The 19258-nt window shown below is 50.8% G+C and overlaps 1 protein-coding gene across 5 annotated transcripts in view; it reads left to right on the top strand.

Moving 5' to 3' along the window:
* PKD1 (polycystin 1, transient receptor potential channel interacting) overlaps positions 1–19258 on the top strand; it is a 136648-nt gene that overhangs the window by 82914 nt on the left and 34476 nt on the right. For all 5 annotated transcript variants that reach the window (XM_065560259.1, XM_008164784.4, XM_065560258.1 and 2 more), the window contains 8 exons: positions 164–3789; positions 4835–4981; positions 7684–7827; positions 9069–9348; positions 12240–12456; positions 14093–14252; positions 15808–15960; positions 18426–18570. In XM_065560259.1, coding sequence (XP_065416331.1) covers positions 164–3789; positions 4835–4981; positions 7684–7827; positions 9069–9348; positions 12240–12456; positions 14093–14252; positions 15808–15960; positions 18426–18570 — 4872 coding nt within the window. The remainder of the gene's footprint in view (positions 1–163; positions 3790–4834; positions 4982–7683; positions 7828–9068; positions 9349–12239; positions 12457–14092; positions 14253–15807; positions 15961–18425; positions 18571–19258) is intronic.

Here is a 19258-nt window from a genome sequence, read left to right as displayed (position 1 = left end):
GGTAATGAGAGAAAGAAGAGAAATACAGCACATGTGTGGTGCAGAAGCAGAGCAGTGTCTACCTGGAATGTTTTTAACCTTTCCCATGAGGCCGTTAAGGCCTGTGGTGGTTGCATGGACCCCTCCAACATGACTGCCCATGTTCTGCTCTCTTCATCTGCAGGAGAATACACCCTGGTTGTTCTAGTGTCAAACAGTTTTGAGAACCTCACCCACCAGATCCCGGTTCACGTCCACACTTACTTGACTGACTTGACTGTAGAAGCAGATGCAGATGTCCTGGTCGTAGGCCGGCCTGTCACCTTCAGAGCCTGTCCGCTGCCATCCCCCTATGGAGTCTGGTACACCTGGGACTTTGGGGATGGCTCCTCGCTGCTGTTGGAGAGTCAACCTAGAGTGACCCACAGCTATCAGACCAGGGGGGTATACAACGTCAGCCTGACAGCCAACAACACGATTAGCAGCGTGGAGACACACCAGCGTTATCGTGTCTTTGAAGAGATCACTGGGCTGAGAGTTTCATCCGACGAGGTGGCAGAGCAAGGCATCTCAATATCAATAAATGCTTCAGTGGAGACAGGGGACAACATCACCTGGATATTTGACATGGGGGACGGGACCATACTGATGAGCACGCTGCCAGAGGTAGACCATAGGTATGAAAAGGATGTCAACTGCTGCACTATTAACGTGACAGCTGTGAATCCCGTGAACTCTGTTTCGCAGACTGTGCCTGTCCGAGTATTCGTCCTGGAGGTCCTCAAAATAGAGCCTTCCTCTTGCATCCTGGAACACCCCAACGTACAGTTCACCGCGTATGTCTCTGGGAACTCCGAGAACTACATTTTTGACTGGACCTTTGGAGATGGCTCGTCCAACGTCACTATTTCTGGGGACCCTGTGGTAATGCACAACTTCACCCACAGCGGAATCTTCTCTCTCTCCCTGATTCTCTCAAGCAGTGTGAACAAGGCGCACTACTTCACCATCGTCTGTGTGGAGCCGGAAATTGTCAATGTCACGCTCCTACCCCCCAAGCAGTTTGCGAGCCTTGGCAAAGAGAGCAATTTCCAGGTCAGCGCCATGCCTCTGTACCAATACAGGTACCTCTGGGACTTTGGGACCAATGATTCCGCTAGGTCCGGTGGGACTGAAGTGAGTTACACTTACAAGAGCACAGGGGTCTACCTGGTCACAGTGACTGTCTCCAACAATGTCTCGTTCAACAATGACACGGCTTTTGTGGAAGTCCAAGAACCAGTTGGGGTAGCGAAGATTGAATACAACGGGACAAGGGTTTTGGAGCTCAACGAGATCTATCTGTTCTCCGCCAGTGGGAATGGGACCAAAGTGAGCTACCGCTGGGACTTGGGGGATGGCAGTAACCAGCTTGGACCGATCATCACCCACTCTTACAACAACACCGGCAACTACACTATCAGCTTGACTGGCTGTAACGATGTAAGCAACAGTGAGACCAAGCTCAACCTCACTGTGAAGAGGCGACTCCAGGGGCTTACCATCAATGCCAGCAGGACTGTGGTGCCACTGAATGGGTCAGTGAGCTTCGTAGCCACTCTCCTAGCCGGCAATGCTAGCCGATATTCCTGGATCCTGTGCGATAGGTGCACACCCATCCAAGGCTCCTACACCATTTCCTACACATTCCGGTCCGTGGGGACTTTTAATGTCATTGTGACGGCGGAGAACGAGATCAGCTCACTGCAGGACAGCATCTTCGTCTACGTCTTGCAGCAGATCGAAGGACTGCAGATCGCCAGCAGCGACCTCGTGGAAGATGCCTATTTCCCAACCAACAAAACGCTTCATCTGCAAGCGGTGGTGAGAGATGGGACAAACATCTCTTACAGCTGGACGGCCTGGAAGGACAGCACCCCCGTGCAGACGTTCAGTGGGAAGATCTTCTCCTTGAGCATCCTGGAGGCTGGGAACTACACTATCTATCTGAGAGCCACTAACATGCTGGGAAGCACAGCTGTTAACAGGACAGTGGAGTTCATTGAAAGTATCGGCCTTTTAAAACCTTCTGCCTTCCCCAATCCGGCTGCCATAAACGCCTCTGTTAACATAAGCACCAGCGTAACCAGTGGCACTTGCCTAATATATATTTGGCACCTGGAAGAGGATTTCTCTCCTGTTACCATTGAACCCTTCATCATACATTCTTTCCAAAGACCTGGGGCTACAGCAGTCACTGTCACCGCTGAAAACAAGATTGGTTCCACTAATGCATCGGTTTACATCTTTGTACAGGAACCCGTGGTGGGGTTGAGGATTGGGACTGCAGAGCTGGACTGCAGCTACGTCCCCTCGGGCTCCATGGTGACCTTCAGTGGTGAACTCGAAAAGGGGACCAATGTGACATGGCTGTGGGAGCTGCCAAAAGGCTTGCAGACTGGACAGACTGTGGCGGTGATGTTCCCTAAGGCGGGCTTTTTCTCTCTCCGTCTGAATGTGTCCAATGACATCAGCTGGGCTGTGGCCAGCAAGAATATCACAGTGCAGGACAAGATTGACGGGCTGGAGCTTTTTGTGAGCAAGAAGGTGGTGGAGCCTGGGGAACAAATCGCTTTTGTGATCAGCATGTCTTCGGGTTCCTCCGTGAGCTATTCGGTGAACATAAGTGGGGGCTACTCCGTGGTGCTCAATGGTTCTAGGTTCACCCATGAGTTCACCGAGAGCGGTGACTACCTCGTGATGGTGATGGTGCAGAACCAAGTCAGCCGGGAACGCGCACAGGTGCTTATCTCAGTACTGGAAGCCATCCATGACCTACGGCTTGTGAACTGCTGCGAGCTGGGCATCCCAACGGGAACAAAAAAGACCTTCACCGCCCAGGTTGGGAGTGGCTCACGGGTGTCGTACTCCTGGCAGTTCTCCTTGCAGAAAGAGCACGGCCGTGCCCTGGTCAGCTTGGCGGGCAGAAGTGTCTCCTACGCTCCAGCGGCTCCAGGGCTGCTAGAAATTCATCTCAGTGCTTTCAATGACCTGGGGAGTTTGAACATCACCAGAGTGATCCAAGTCCAAGACCCAATCGTTCAAATCTCCCTTAAGCCGGCATTGTCCTTTGTGAACAGGACGGTGTTGTTTGAAGCTTCCGTGCAGCCCAGCGCGTGGCAAGTTGTTTTCTGGTGGAACTTTGGCGATGGTTCCCCAGCTCAAACCACAGAGGTGGCAGCTGCGAACTACTCCTACCTGAAGGCCGGAGATTACCAGGTGGAGGTGAACGCCACCAACCATGTCAGCTTCATGACAGCCCATCTCACAGTCACCGTCCGAGTCCTGGAGTGCGAGGAGCCGGAGGTGGAACTAGCCCTGCCACCGCAGGTAGTCATGAAACGATCCCAGAGGAACTACCTGGAGGCGCAGATCGACCTCCGGGGCTGCGTCAAGTACCAGACCGAGTATCTGTGGGAGATTTACAGAGCACCCAGCTGCCTGCACTTCGAGGACGCCGACAGGGTCCACCTGCTGAGCGTTGACGTGAGCCGGCCCCAGCTAGTCATACCCAAGCTGGCCCTGGCAGTAGGAAACTATTGCTTCGTCTTCTTTGTCTCCTTTGGAGACACCCCACTGTCCAAGAGTATTTTTGCCAATGTGACTATGACGCCGAGTAAGCTGGTCCCAATCATCGACGGGGGATCTTACCGCGTGTGGTCCAACACTCGGGACTTAATCCTGGATGGTGAGAAATCCTATGACCCTAACCTGGACGATGGTGAACAGACGCCACTGCTTTACCGGTGGTCCTGCACGTCTTGCTCCAAGGTAAGAGAATCTGCACTGAAAAAGACGGTGATAATTAGTTGCCTTGCAGTAGTACCTAGAGACCCCAACCCAGGATCAGGGCTCCATTGTGCCAGGCGCTGTGCGCGCACACAACCCATTTTTGTGTCTGGGCTGGGAAGGCATAGAGGGAAGAGTTCGTAACTGACTCTCAGTAGGATCACAAGGGAAGTGGGGGTGGCCTGGTACCCAGCTCAGAAAGATGGCACAAGATCAGTCGCAGGAGTCTCGGTGATGGCTTATCATGCCTATATGCTATTCGTATGCACCGCCCTCAGCATTTGCAGTGAGCCAAGGAGCATTCCCTGCATCTGCCATTGCACCTGGCCTCTGGTTAACCGTTCTGGTGTGGCTGCTGCTTTAATCTTCTGAAGGCATTACAAGGACAGGGGCCAATTTACAGTCTAGCAGGCTCGAGTTACATGTGTGTTCTCTAATCCTGCTCCCATTAGAGTCATTTCAAAACCTTCCGTTTCAGCAGGAGCCAAATGAATCTTTTGAAGGATAAGCACAAATAACAGTTGGGTACAGGACATTGTTCCTCGCTGGTCAACACATCGAATCAGTCTTGGCCACCAATAAAAAAGGATCTCCCTTCAGAGTCTCATGGCAAACTCTCTCGATGAATATTGTCTTGTTGACCCCGAACTGTCTTGTTTATTGAAAGACCTTTTCTTCGGTCTTTTCCACTTTCTAAATGGAGGTTTGTGCATCAGACTTAGCGTAAATGTAAGCACTCTTCTTTTTCTGCCTTCTGTTAGCATATTTACAAGGTATTTAATCAAGAATTAATTTTTAAAAAACGTGGAGGCCAGCCAAAATATAGGGGTGTTCCAAGAGTTGTTTACTAACCTGATGGCAAATACAGTGCGCTTACCGGTACCCCACCCTACCTCCCCAGCCACAAACAAGGGGTAATTTATAGCAAGAACTGATTGTGTCGGAAACTGAACATATTGGCTACAGACAAATGCAACGTGCATCAGTGCAAAGAAGGGTTTGAATGGTCTTTTCTCCTCGCAAGCAGAGCTCGCCTGCAGGGTGCTCGCTGCACTTCAGTGCCACAGAAGGGGTCAACACCATTTCCAAGGCAAAACTAGAAGCAGATGTGGAATATACGTTTGACCTCAGTGTCTGGAAGATGGGTCTGAATCCCGAGTCTACGAATCAAACCGTACGTACCTCTGTCCTCACTGTGCGTGTCTGTCTGCTTCTGGGCAACAGGACAACGCGCAGGGTTCACACTCTCCTTTCCAAGCAAAACTCCAGAGCTAGCCAGCTTTTGGGATACCCACAGTCATAGGTAGGTCCGGAGTCCTGCTCCTCTCCTGACCCCACTTTGCAGGACAGTAACAAACATAACAAGGGACTGTGAGCTTGCTGTTGTCTGCATTAATTGGGGAGGAAGCAGAGAGAGGTTGAAGGAGAGATTTGCCTTTGATTCCTCCCAGAGTCCTAAGCTCGGTCCACGGCCCTCAGGGGGACATATACCATATACTCAGTGATGGACACACTTTAAATTTCCAGGGGGCAGCATATCTGCTGACAACGGTAAAGTGTTTTGTTGGGTTTCCTCCCGTAGGCCTTTTATTAAGATCACGCTGTCTCTCGCTCTCTGTCTGCATGCGCCATGTTAATAACCGGATCATTCAGGGGTCCAGTTCACAGCAGATCAGATTCTGAAGTTACAGTGGTTGAGCTGCCTTAGGAGAATATGAGGATCCTACAGCCCACGGGATTAAGAACTGATCCAGCAATGTGCCCAGCACTGTCGTGCCCCAGCCCTACTTCCACTTAACAGCCCTGTGCCCTTTCCAAATTGGCACCAGAAGGGCGAGCTTTAGGAGGGCTGGTACTTGCTTTTGCTGTCAATCGTTCCTACCCTTTTTTCCTTTTTAAAAAATAAACAGAAGGTTTTTTAAGGGCATGTTGTTTATGTCAGATTAAACCAAACACTGAGCGCATCTGCAGTCCGACAGCACTTATGGCTTATGTCAGAAACATTCATCATGGTGCGTTTGGCAATTAAGAGACGTAGTTAGTCTGAAAGTGGAAACTCTTACTGCCTGGATTTTTAAACCAAAGCCGGAGGATAAAGAAAAAAAATTTAAATTGATAGTCTTTCAAGGACATTCCGTACTATCAGCTTTCCATGCATGAGCGCAAAACAATGAATCCAGTGTCATAGGAAATTTGCAAAGGCTGGAGGAATGAGGGAACCTTCAATGCTCTTCCCCTTCAGTTGGTGGAACACTTTGCTTTTAACAGCCTGCCATGTTAAACAATGTCTTTATTACTGCCTTTCTTTACATTCAGAATACTCATTATGCTAGGGCCCAGGCAAACTCCGCACAGTGCTGCTTGGTAGGGGATTAAAGGCGTTTAGGAGAAGTACAGAGAAATACTACACTAGCCAGGGGCTCGGAGGGAACGGGGATCCTGAAGTTCTTATCCTGCACAACGCTTTGTAGGAGAGGCGTGTTAGAGGTAACCAGTTGTAGGCGGTGAAGTTGAGAGGAAAGTCCGGGACAACACACCGTCCTGTGGAAAAACTGGCTGTCCTGCACAACAGACCAAAATGCATTTGATAGCCAGTAGGCGCTGCTGTTCTAGCTTCTTTATCATTTCTCATGTCTTTCAAGGGCATTTTAAAAATGTACACCTCTACCCCGATATAACGCTGTCCTCGGGAGCCAAAAAATCTTACTGTGTTATAAGTGAAACCGCGTTATATTGAACTTGCTTTAATCCGCCAGAGTGCGCAGCCCCGCCTCCCCGGAGCACTGCTTTACCGCGTTAGATCCGAATTCGTGTTCTATCGGGTCGCGTTATATCGGGGTAGAGGTGTATTTAGAATGCTGACAGTTTATACAAAGTCGTGACATAAAGAATGCACTGAACAGAGCCATGCAGGCCCAGGGCCAGATCCTGAGACCCAGCACAAAGGCCCAGGCTGAGGATCTCAGCGGGAACAAGAGAGGAAGATGCTGCTGCAGGACCAGGCCTCACTGCATTCCCCTTCCATTGGGAAGAATGCCCAGGGGCCTAGGCAGGCACAGAGCCTTGGTATGTATTGGAGGACAGACAACTCCCATTGTTCAGGGCTCGGTGGCAAGCAGGGGGCCAGTCCTGCCTCCCCCTTTTCACAGCTAGTTTCACTGGCTCAGGGCTCGCTGCAGAGGAAGGGCCAAAGATTTGGCCCAAAGAAAATCAAGGCGCGTTGCAGAAGTTTCCAGGGCCAGATGCATGCCAGATGTTTGATCTCAGATCCAACTAGACCTTCCCTCTCCCAGTTAGATGTCTTCTCTACAGAGCACAGGTTAGTCTTAACTGGGATAAGAGTGATTTTTTTTTTTGAAGGATGCCTCATCTTTCAGAGAACCTCAGTTTAGTAACAGATGTACTTAGTAAAACCACAAGAGCCATCTTGGCATCCTATCCAGGACTATACACAGAAACTTTTAAAGCAACCCATTAAAAAAAAATACGGAAAAACAAAATCACCTAGTCTAGCCTGGATCAATGTAGGGAAGTTCTAGAGATCCCAGCAGCGTCGTATCTAGGCCCTGAAAGTGAAATCCCTATGTGGCTTATTCATGGCTTGTCCCACTAAAGCCCTTTGGGAATCCTTAAGTGAACTTGCGCAGTGCACAGGCCCCGTGCTGGTCCCTCTGCAGTGGGGTGAATTTCACCCTAAATACGCGTCTTGCTGAAATGGAGTGAGCTCCCGTGCAGAGAACTGGGCACAAGGACATTTGCAAACTAGTCAGAAGTTGATAGCAATATCCCCTTATGTTTTTGTGTGTGTCCTGGTTGCATCAGGCATGGAATGGACGTCTCCTGAGTTGTTCTCTTACCGTTCTTCCCTCCTCGTAGGTGTTGATCAAGAAGGGAAGGGTCCCCATTGTGTCCCTAGAATGTGTTTCCTGCAAGGCCCAGTCTGTCTACGAAGTCAGCAAGAGCTCCTATGTCTACCTGGAGGGCACCTGCAGGAACTGCCAGAACGACTCCAAGCTTGGGGTAAAGTGGTGATGGGGAAGCCGTTGCTGTTGGAGGCAAAATTGATCCCTTTCGTGTTAGGGGGCGGGAGGGGTAGAATTAAGTGAAAAATAACACGATCGATGTGAACGCCCAAAGAGAAACAGAGCAGCAGGGTTCTGAGGCCTTGCTCAGCGTGTCCCCTTCATCCAGTGCAGTCCCCTGTGAATCTGCAAGAAGCCTGACCTCTTAGAGCAGGGTCTGTTTGTAGTGAACCTGGGGGAGGGGCTCTGACCCCATCACAGAGCCCCCCCCCATGTCATGCCAGGCCTTGCCACTGTAGGCTTGCTGTAGCTGCCGTTCAAACGAAGCCGCTCAGGTTCTGTCAGCAGCAACTCCACCAAGTGAGCCTTCCCCTAGCCATGCCCATATGGGCTGTGCGAATTGTGTCCCTGTGGAGAGATCTTCTCAGTAACTGCCCCAGGAGTTGCGGGAAATGTGGCCTCCCTCCATCAGAGTGGCTCACCGCTACCCAAGGGCCATTCAACCCATGATGCCCCTGCCACGGCACTGCCAACCTGGGCTCACGTACCAGGAGCTCATTTCATGTTCCTTTTGATCGAGATTTTAAAGTGTTTTCGCCTCTCTGCTCGGTGGCCTGAGTTATTCTGGCTCAGGGGGTTGAAACATAGATCGCTCAGTCTGTTTTCTTCACCTCCAGCCACATTCCCCTCCCAGCCGCGTACTGGGCTATATGGTGTTGGATGAAACAGGCTTTGTAAGTGAAAGTCCCACTGGAAACGCTGCTCTATATCCCCAGTGAGCTGAGCGGTTTCCTGCACGGTGTTTTCCGGCCGCCTGTCTCGGTGTGTCTCGTTGTCACAGTTGTACGTTTGTACGATTGACAGGAACAATGCAGGACACCTTCAAAAAGCAATTGTAGCCTGTAAAAGCAATGTTATCCCCAGGAGATTCCACCACTGTTTAATTTGATTTCCTGTGTTTTGTGTTGTGGATTATGAAATATTTTGTCAGTGGATGATGTAATCCCAGAGACGAAAGTGGATCTCACAGTGGAAATATTCCCACCAGACAGTTTGGAAGCTTTCCAGTTCTTGTTGCTTCAGCACATGAGAACAAAGCTGAATTATCAACTGCAAAGTTGGCAGCCTTTACCTCTAGATTCTATTCTTTCCCCTATAGACTCAGTCCAAAAACATTTTAGGGACATTACTTCAGATTAAACCAGAATTTCTCCCGTCTTTCTCCCTTCATCTCTGTAGAGATGGGCAGCACATAGCTTTAAAAACAAGTCTCTCATCTTGGACAAAACCACTACCTCCACTGGGAACACCGGAATGAACCTGGTCTTACGGCCAGGGGCCTTAAAGGATGGGGAAGGATACACCTTTACCCTTCACATCACTGACCTCACAACGGGGGAGGAAGGTTACGCCTCCATTGACCTGCTCCCGAACCGGCCCCCGATTGGAGGATTGTGTCAGCTCTCTCCGACCGGAGAAATCAGGGCGCTGATGGCAAAAGTTCACTTTGAATGTGCAGGTGAGTGTGTGGTCGTGACAGTGCCAGAGATTAGCCTGGCATCTCTACTGTTCATCGGTGAGTGTGTTTCTCACACCAAGTGAGTTATCCAGATGCATGTATTCCTTGGTCCCACAGAGTTCTCGCTCTTTACTCTCAGCTCCACTTCTATTCCTAAGGGTACCTGTAGGTAGGTCAGATTTTTCATAAGCAGACCCTTAGGTTTGCAAGTACCAGACTGCAGGCCCCACTCAATTTTGGTACCCCAAGCATGCACATTCTAAAATTCATTTATGCACACATTTTTCACATCTAAATCAAGTATCCGAATGCCTGTCAAGCTAGTTGGTGCGAGTGGATTGTGTGTATAAACCTGGGTTTTGGGTGTGGGGAAAAAAGTGAGTGCCCAAACTTACATCCCCACATTCACACAACTCAGAAACTGGACACCACTTAGAGGCCACTCTGAAAATGTGGCCTGAATGATTTCATTCTGCTTTCCCCACCCAAATACAGTTTCCTTTCCTGCAAGTTATTTCTGACACAGTCACAGAGACAAAAATATGTAGCCCAATGATGCAAAAGCTGACTGGTCCCTGTAACATATTGCTGTGGGCCTGCAAGTAAGTGTCTCTGAAACTCCCCCGCTTCTCCCCCAAGTGATTAGTATTAGAGATTCATGCTCTATTGTACATGAATGCTGGGATTCCATGTTTCCGATGGTAGGGCAAATTGGTTTCTAGCGCTAGTCATTCTTGTGATGGTGATCACATTGCAGCTTCAATCAGGTGGAAAAGCAAGAGGGTAATCCGAACGATGCGATTTTAATGTCTGGTATATTTTGATCTGCCAGCGCTAATTATGAAAACTTTGTACCTTTGGCATTATGGGGTTTGTGGCTATTAGTAGTAATATATGTTAAGCAGGGACAAAGTGCTGGATACAAAATACAGATCAGTGGGCTATATCCAGTCTAATAACCCATTCATTCCTAAGGCTGGTGGACTATAACAGGCTTGCACTGAGGTCTCAAGCTAACAGCAGCTTTGACAGGGCTTTTGTTTAGGACATTATATCTAGTCAGGGACCTTGGCTATGTGCTGTATTCAGCCTCTGCAGTACAACAGAATCGTCCTTGTTTTGCTATTGAGTTATGGGGAGTGCGTGGCTATTCCCATGGTGGCGTGTTGATTTCTCTAGGGTCTCCTGAATTGTTAAAAGCTCATGCTTCAGGGTTTCAACTGGCCACCTCTAGGGGGACAGGAAAGGATATTTGACCCCCAAGGTATCTGGGGATTTTTTGTTAATCTCCTTCCTCTGAAGCATCCAGGCTGGCCACAGCCGAAGCTGGGCCGTGGGGTGGGCTGGCCTGGCCATAACTCTGAGGTGGCACCGAGCAGCCTCTCTCTCAGGGGCTTGGTTGGCTGGTTCTTGCTCACATGCTCAGGGTCTAACTGATTTCCAGGTGTGGCCAGGAAAGACTTTTCCCCCAGGTCAGACTGGCAGGGACCTTGAGGAGTTTTTGTCTCTCTCTGCAGCGTGTGGGCGCGGGTCGCTTGCCAGGATGATCTGGGTATATCATCCCTGCCGTTGCAGGGGCCTTGGTGAACCTTGGTCTTGCCTATCCTCTGCCCATGGCACATACTAGACTAGGCTCCTGTGGGCTGTGATACTTTGGTCTCATTTCAGTGGTTGGGTTTAGAGCGTGAGTTGATGTCCTGTGATATACAGGAAATCAGACGAGATGGTCCCTTCTGACCTTAAACTCTATGACCAAATGTTCTGGGGCCCAAAACCCACAACAGAAAACCCCTAAACTTGAGAGAAATCCAGCTCAGAGCTTTGTGTCTCAGATCCCTCTATCAGTTCTCTGGAGGCTTTAGTTCAGCCTGTCCCACCCTGTCAGGGCAGCAGGGACACTCGCGGTGGAGGGGGTGATGAGGAGGGCTCTACCAAATTCATGATCCATTTTGGTCCATTTCAGAGTCATGGGATTTTTAAAATTGAAATGTCACGATTTCCGCTATTTAAATCTGAAATTTCACGGTGTTGTAATTGTAGGGGTCCTGACCCAAAAAAGAGTTGGGGGGGGGGGGTCGCAAGGTTATTGTAGGGGGGGTTGGGACCCCAACCCTTACTTCTGAGCTGCTGCTGGCGAGGGGGCTTCCTTCAGAGCTGGGCAGCCAGAGAGCAGCAGCTGCTGGTTGGGAGCCCAGCTCTGAAGACAGAGCCACCACCAGCAGCAGCAGCGGAGACGTAAGGAGGGCCTGGTATAGTATTGCCACCCTTACTTCTGCACTGCTGCTTGCAGGGTATTTCCTTCAGAGCTGGGTTCCCGGCCAGCGGCCGCTGCTCTCTGGTTGCCCAGCTCTGAAGGCAGTGCCGCTGCCAGCAGCAGCTCAGACGTAAGGGTAGCAGTACTGCAACCCCCCCTACAATAACCGCCCGGCCAACAGCCTCTGCTCTTCGGCCACCCAGCTCTGAAGGCAGCGCAGAAGTAAGGGGGGCACGACCATGTCCCCCCTAAAATAACCTTGTGACCCCCCTGCAACTCCCTTTTGGGTCAGGACCCCCAATTTGAGAAATGCTGGTCTCCCCGGTGAAATCTGTATAGTATAGGGTAAAAACACACAAAGGACCAGATTTCACAGTCCGTGATGCATTCATGGCCATGAATTTGGTAGGGCCCTAGTGATGAGGGTACAGAGGCAGGGGGAGTCAGCAATGTAACTCTGCACAGTATTATGCAAATCAAGGGACAAGAGTAACAGAGGGGAGAAGAGAGGGCACGGGCCGCTGTTAATGATGGATTTAAAAGCCTGATCCCTAGTGGTCAAGACAATGGCTGCAGCTACAGGCCTGGCGGGTGCACTCGGATCCCATTGACACTGCCCGGTGTGCTTGGCTTGCAGGCTGGAGAGACACGGAGGACGAAGAGGCCCCCTTGGTGTACATCCTCCTGGCCACTCGCTGCAAAGCGGGGCAATGTGAGGAGTTCGGCATGTACAAAGGCAGCCGCTCTGAGCACAGCGCCTTCCTCCCACCAGGCTTCAGTGCAAACAGCTTTCTCGTGTACGTTTCTGTGCTCGTGCAGGATCAGCTGGGAGCTACGGTCGTGGCCCTCAACCGGTAAGGTGCTCCTATTACAGACAGGGGAAGCAACAGGCCCACGGCCGCATGGTGAAGTAGGGGCCGAGCTGGGCACAAAATCCAGGAATCCCAACTCACAGGCCTGTGCCCTTGGCGGGATAACAAAGTGCGGCTTAGCAGCTGTGCAGTGGGCATGTCTGTTCAAGGGCTATGGATCCCTCGTCAGCTGGGTTCCTGCTGCAACCGTGCCCAGCTCAGAAACGGCCCCAGCACTGGTGGCAGATACAGCCTCAGTGAAATATTGGGCCACAGAGAATGAGCTCCAGGCCTTACAGGTGGTCTCTCAAGGACTGAGTTAAGGCATAGTGGGATGGGAACTTGCATTCCAGCTGCCTCCGTCATGTCTGGGCTGTAGGTGGAGGAAGGAGATCACACTTCTTCAGGCCCTCACAAGCACTCACTTCTCTGATAGACACACACAAATTCACTCTATTTTTAACCATCTGTCGATACACACTTCCTCTCCTCATTCATTTTAATCAAACACAAGCACCATTTGGAAATCTTTTAAAGACCTCTTCAGGTACGTCTTAAGTTTTACCTCTCTGCTAATAGACGGGGTTGCTAGACCAGTAAAGCTCGAAGAACGCTACCTTGTTAAGAAAGATCAAAAAGGCCCCTGCACACACATTTCCCCTCACCTGAGTTACTGTTCCCGTGGCCATTCATCTTGAGTCACAGCCACGCTTCCCTTTTGAGGCAGGATGTCGTTTTCTGGGAGACCTAGCTATATATTTTTTACGAGTAATATTGTTCGAGGGCAATGCATCAGGCAAAGAGGCTGTGACTGACTCGCATTGCAGTTGGGTGGGAGAAGAATTTAATGTTCCTTTCGTACCCATAACAAATGGCTGCATTATTAGTAATGGCTTACAGGGAAAGCCAAATGAATAAAGGACACCTGGGCCCATTTATCTTGGAGATCTCCCTGCTTGTGCTGCGAGCGTGCTCTGCCTCCTGCCCCTCCTTTGCAGCCAGAACCCTTTAAAGAAAGTTGGAAGCAGCAGGGAGCTGTGCTCGGAATAACCTTGTGTCCCACTGCGGACAAGCAGGGGCAGAGCTGTGTTTAGCTCAGGTGGGCGCACTCCTGTGTTTGGATCTGGGGGTCGCTGGGGCAGGTCCCAGCATGGGCCGATTTCTGACACTCTCATCTCTCATTCAGCAGTGAATAAACACAAGCCCCCCCAGTGCATTAACCTCATGCATTGGGCCCCAAGGGACTAAATCCAAGCTGCAAGTGCCCCCTGGACTCTAGAAGATCGACACCTCTACAATCTAAGTGGACTGAAGACAGTTCTTGGGTGCTTCTTAAACACCCTAAAACTGAACCCAGATCTTACTCCCAGGGTCAAACACCTCCCTTCTGCCAATCCAATGGTTATGTGGAGTTACGCAAGGGAGGAATTTGGCCCCTTATCTCAACTATTCAGAAACAGGCCTCCCCTCCCTTGTGAGACAGGGGTCTGAGAAGAGCCGGTCCATGCCCGGGGTCCGGTGACGCTGAAAGGACGTTCTCTAGGCACTGCCGGGGGGAGGTGGGGAGGAATATGCCCATCACCCTTGGTTCCATTCGACAGTCTGCTCTTTACAAACCGAGCGCTTCTTCCCCTTCCAGCTCCATGACCATCACCCTGCCAACCCCCGCGGCCGGAGTCCACAGCCTCTCTCACTGGCTCTACAATCAGACAGACACTGTGCTGCAGGGCTTGGTGAAGCAGGGGGACCCGCAGCACGTCATCGAGTACTCTCTGGCCCTCATCACCATCTTAAATGAGGTAAAGCAGTGCTGTCTGACCTGCTGCCTGGCTGGCTACCAGCTCTGGTTGGCTGGCCACTCGTTATCCAGTCCATGAGCTCACCTTGGGCCTGAGGTAAACTGACGGTTTCACCCGGTCTCCCAAGTAAGTTAGGAGATGTCGGAGACCTGCTGTGGGATGCTGGGCTGTGCTGGAGATCTGAGTGCGTCCCAGTCACATGACCTGTGTGAGAGCAGGGGGCATCAAAGTAGGCCCAGGAGAGGGAAATGTACCCTGTACCCACTCTCCAGCCTCACAGCCTACTTTCCTCCTCCGGATGCAGCCAGCCTTCCCTCACTGTCTTCTACCCCCAGTTTAAACACTGCACTTACCAATAGAAACCTTAGTCTGAGCTCCCCCTTGGGCTGGCTGTCGCAAAGCTCTCCCTCTCTCACTAGCCTTTCATGCACTTGAGTGGGTGCCACTGAGACCTGCCTGGCCCAGTTGCCAGGATGAGTCAGCAGAACGGCTCTGCACATGCACACAGGGCCTTCCACGGGTGCCCGACACGTGGCCACAAAGTACAACTCATGATTTTTCTCTCTTAACCATCATCTTCCCAGGCTCCCCCCACAACTCCCCCAGCCCCTTTGTTCATTGTCACTCATATCTCATTCAGGGCCCAGTCCTAGCAGGTGCCCAGCTCCCATAGATTTTTGTGGATCCCTCTTTCTTGCCGCAGATGAGCCTCGTCCCATCCTTTAGAGCCTATCAGTGTTGGTCCCTCAGGGAGTCAGCACAGGGCTCTCCCTTCCCCATCCCTGAAGGACTGAGCACACGGCTTCCTCAGCAATCCCAGGCCACTAGGTGAATGGGGAACAAGAGAACAGGCCCTGAACTCCAGCCATGGCAGTACAGTGGGCACAGATGCCTGTGCCAATCTAACCCACCTGGATTGTCCATAGCCTAAAATTGTGTATCCCTAAGACACTGTAAAGAGTCACTGTGCAGCTGGGGAGCCCAATTTTCAAAACATGGCCACTTTCACAGAGCATCCGGATCTCCATCTGGGTGCCCCGCTTTGTGCTTTGCTGGGTAAATGCCAGGTGTATGCACCTAGGTACCAGTTTAAGCCTGCAGAACAGGGGTGCCCTATTAAAGTGCCCATTTGAATCACAGAATTAGACTGGAACGCTCTGTTGAAAGCTGGGCCCACCGAGTGGCCCAACAAACAACAGCACAGGCAAGAGAGGAGATCTGGTACGATCACACAGCAACGTTGAAAAGTGACCAGATGGAGAGAGACAAGAATGTTCTCGTAGCTGGCAGAAGCTGCAGAGGAGAAGACTCTTTCACGGAGATTGTTTCCTGTCCTGCTTCCAGTTAGATTTTCCACTGGCAGCAGACTGCAAAGAGGCTTTTTAACTTTCAAATTGTATCCAGCAGCAGCCCTGGCTGTGCCTGCCGAGAACCCAGATATCAGAGACTCCCAGCTGGAAAGTCATTAAATGCTGCAATGGAAATTTGTGGTTGAGTGCTAAAGCTCGTGTTCTGCAAGCTTCTGATAAACCCCCCTGCTTTTGTTTCCCCTAAGCACGAGCACTTGATGCGCTCAGAAGCCAAGACTGGGGACGAACTAGATCTTCGCACCTGGACGCGGAGAAACATCACCGAGACCCTCATCTCCCTGAATGTGAACACGGTGGACGATATCCAGCAGATCTCCGCTGCCCTTGCTCAGTGCATGGTATGGGACCCTCCGGCCTCATTCTGCTCTGATGCTGAGTGATGGAAAGAAAGGGTAGCTCTGGCCTTTCCGTGTTCCGTTTCAGCTTCGCGCACATACACACACGTTGATCATATACAGAGGACAGGTATAATTTGTCGGTGACATCTGTAGGGCGTGTGTGTTTCTATCCATCCATCTTTAAGTGCAAGCATTATCGTCGCTACCCTTTTCTCATCTATCATTCTCGAAAGGCAGCGAGAGATGAATGCGCACTCATCCCCTGCAGATGTTACCGAAGAATTTATACCTGTCCTCTGGAAACAGCCCTAGCACAGTTGCTTGGCAGCAGGAGGCTCGGAGCCTGTCATCATTTGAAGTATTGCATTCCACACTGTGGCAGCCTAGCCGGGGCCGGCTCCAGGGTTTTTGCAGCCCCAAGCGGCGAAAAAAAAAAAAAAAAAAAAGCCGTGATCGGCGGTAGCTCCACCGCGCCGCTTTCTTCTTCGGCGGCAATTCGGCGGCAGGTCCTTCCCTCTGAGAGGGACCGAGGGACCCGCCGCCGAAGAGCCCGATGTGCCGCCCCAAGCACCTGCTTGCTGAGCTGGTACCTGGAGCCAGCCCTGAGCCTCGCCCGTGGGCCCCACTTCCCAGGGCTGGAGCTGCTCCCTGTTGGATTCAGGAGGGGCTTTTTATGCTTCATCAGCTGGGCATCAAACGAATGAGCCCAGCTATTTAATGGGCTTGGCTTTGGGTGGCCAGCCAATCAACCGCCTGCTCTTCTTCCCCTACCTCTCGAAGGGACTGCAAGGCTTTGCGTGCCCATCACCGTCATTTCTGAGCACCTCCCTCACACCCATAAATAGCTCCGCATGCTCGCTCATTGAGAATGCGGCCTGCCATGAATCCAACAGCCCGCTGCTCTCAAAATCCTTGTCCCGGGACCCCCTTTGCTTCGAACAGCTCATCCTGGGATCCTTCTCGCCAAAGCCACTGCTTTCTCTTCTGCCTCTGTCCCCGTCCTGAACTCTGGCCCTATGCATCACTTTCCTCTGCCGGATTTTACTAGCACAAGACACACTCGACCTCTTCTCGTGAGCCTGCAACCCAGCACCTCATCGGACTGCAGTGGAGCTGGTCAGGGAATGGAAGTCTTGTCCCGTGGTCAGGTTTGACATTCCCAGATTAGTTTTGGCTCTGAGCCAGAGCAAAAAGCCGAAATAGCAACCAAAAAAAAAAAATAAAAAAGGCAGAGAACAAAAAGTTTGAAATTGGAAAAATAGAAAAAAATTTTAAAGTAAACTTTTTTCTTTGGTTTTAGAAATGTTGGCTCAAAATTAAACTGCTTGTTTCTATTCTCCCTATTGGGGAGAGAAAATGTTAATTTTAACATTTTTCCCCACAGAGAGTTTCTATTTTGACAAAAACCACATTTTCTGCCTGGAAAGTATTTCACGTCAGCTCTGCTCCTTGGGTAACAGTCTCCCTGGGGCAGTTCTTCCATGACTCCTTTTTGCTGTTCTCTCCCTTCCTTCCTCTGCTCTGTGTAACTCGTTTTCATCTTACATGCTGCTGCTGTCTCTTCTTTACATAGTAAGATCCTCAGGGTAGAGAGAGGTCCTCTTATATCTCTGTAAATGGTGCTGTATATTAATGTACAAATACAAGCCCATGGGGGCTTTCACACCCCTTTGTGCTGCAAGTCGTTCTGACATCTGTGGTGAATCCTCTGATGACAAAAAGAGGAGGAGCTAGGAGATGGGTGGTGGTAACTGCTTCCATGTGTTTCGTAGCTTATTCTCATCGAGCCCATGCTTTAAACGTAGAACATTCTGTTTCTTAGACACATCTGGGAGTGGATGGGAGGGACGGTCATCAAAACTGGGTGGTGAAATCCCTCCCACAACTCTAGGACATGTTTGAATGTTGGAGATGGATCCACTTAGAGCCAAATCCTGCTCCCGTTGAAGACAATGGAAAAAACCCAACCGCCTCTGGTTGTCTTCAACAGGAGTAAAATTCAGCCCTGAGGTAACAACTTGAAAGAAGCAACAAGAGACACATTCACTCCTGGTGTCAGAACCCCAGGGACTTGGGTGCCCTACCTTGCGTTGGTACCTCTAGACAGGCTATTATTGCAGTGCGAGTTGCCTAGGTACTACAGTGAAGGGAACTCTAGACGTCCAGTAGGTAGGTAGATTATGGTAGCAAGTGAGAGGGGTAAGTAGATGATTGGGGGGAAAAAATGGACTTGGTTGTGGATAAAGTACAATCTGAAGAGAACTATTAGAGATGTGGCACACAGGGTGCACGGTCCCGATCCAGCGGCGCTCCCAAGCACAGGTTGAACTAGACGCATGCACGTAGTCTCAGAGCCAGAGCGCTCAGCACTTGGTAGGACTGAACCCAGTAAGTACCATGCACAGCTGCTACTGCCGTTCATACAGAGTTGATTTCGCTGGATTAGCCTGCATTTCTAATGGCAGGTGGCGAGCAAGGAGCTTCTTTGCAGATCATGTCTGACCGGGACCTTGAGCAAGCTGGAAAGCATGATGGCCATCCTCCAGGGCGAAACCACTCAGGGCATCATGACACCGACAGCCATCGCGGACAACATCCTCAACATTACGGGTCAGTTCTGGGGGCCCCCAAGCAACGGGGATGTTCTCTAGGCGGTGTTCAGGGCATGGGCGGGGGGTAGATTTTAAAAAGATGATCAGGGAAGGACCAGGCTAGAAAAGCTGGGAAAGGTTTCTTAGGCCTTCTCCCGGCTGGGAGATGTCCTGAGCAAAGGCTGCCTACAGTTAGTGTTTATCACAGAGGTGGGCCAGTGCCAAGCCCTCCATTTGAATAGCATCCCCCCCTCCAGGCGTTGGGGGAAAATCTGAATCTGTAGGTTGGGCCCATCTGTAATTTATCATCTCTCCGATTTTCCCACTGTCATCCTGCTGGTGCCTGTTCCCTGCTGGGGCATTTGAAACTGACAGCCCCTGAATTAATGAAGTCGTTGGTACTCTAGGGAACAGCCCGGTTTTAGGAAGCTTGAGGATAACAGAGGCAGCTTCCAGATGTGTGGGCTGCCATGCACAGCATCAAGTTGGGCTTCATCCTTGACAGATGTGCTTATGGAAACTTCATTGGCCTCTGACATCACCTTCAGATTACCTTTAAAGAAAGGCCCGTTATTGGCATGCTTGCAATGGGCTGCGTTTGTAATGGCATTACTCTTTATAGTTCCAGCGGTTTGTTATATTGGTTCTATGTGTCTATTTCCCTCCATCCACTTTTCTCGCAGCCCTTTCACAGAAGGAAGAGGAAG

The sequence above is a fragment of the Chrysemys picta genome, chromosome 10 (genome assembly GCF_011386835.1).
Source record: "Chrysemys picta bellii isolate R12L10 chromosome 10, ASM1138683v2, whole genome shotgun sequence".
In the NCBI taxonomy this organism is placed as follows: Eukaryota; Metazoa; Chordata; order Testudines; family Emydidae; genus Chrysemys; species Chrysemys picta.
The sequence above is the reverse complement of the archived record's forward strand: the minus strand, read 5'-3'. Positions and strand labels throughout refer to the sequence as shown.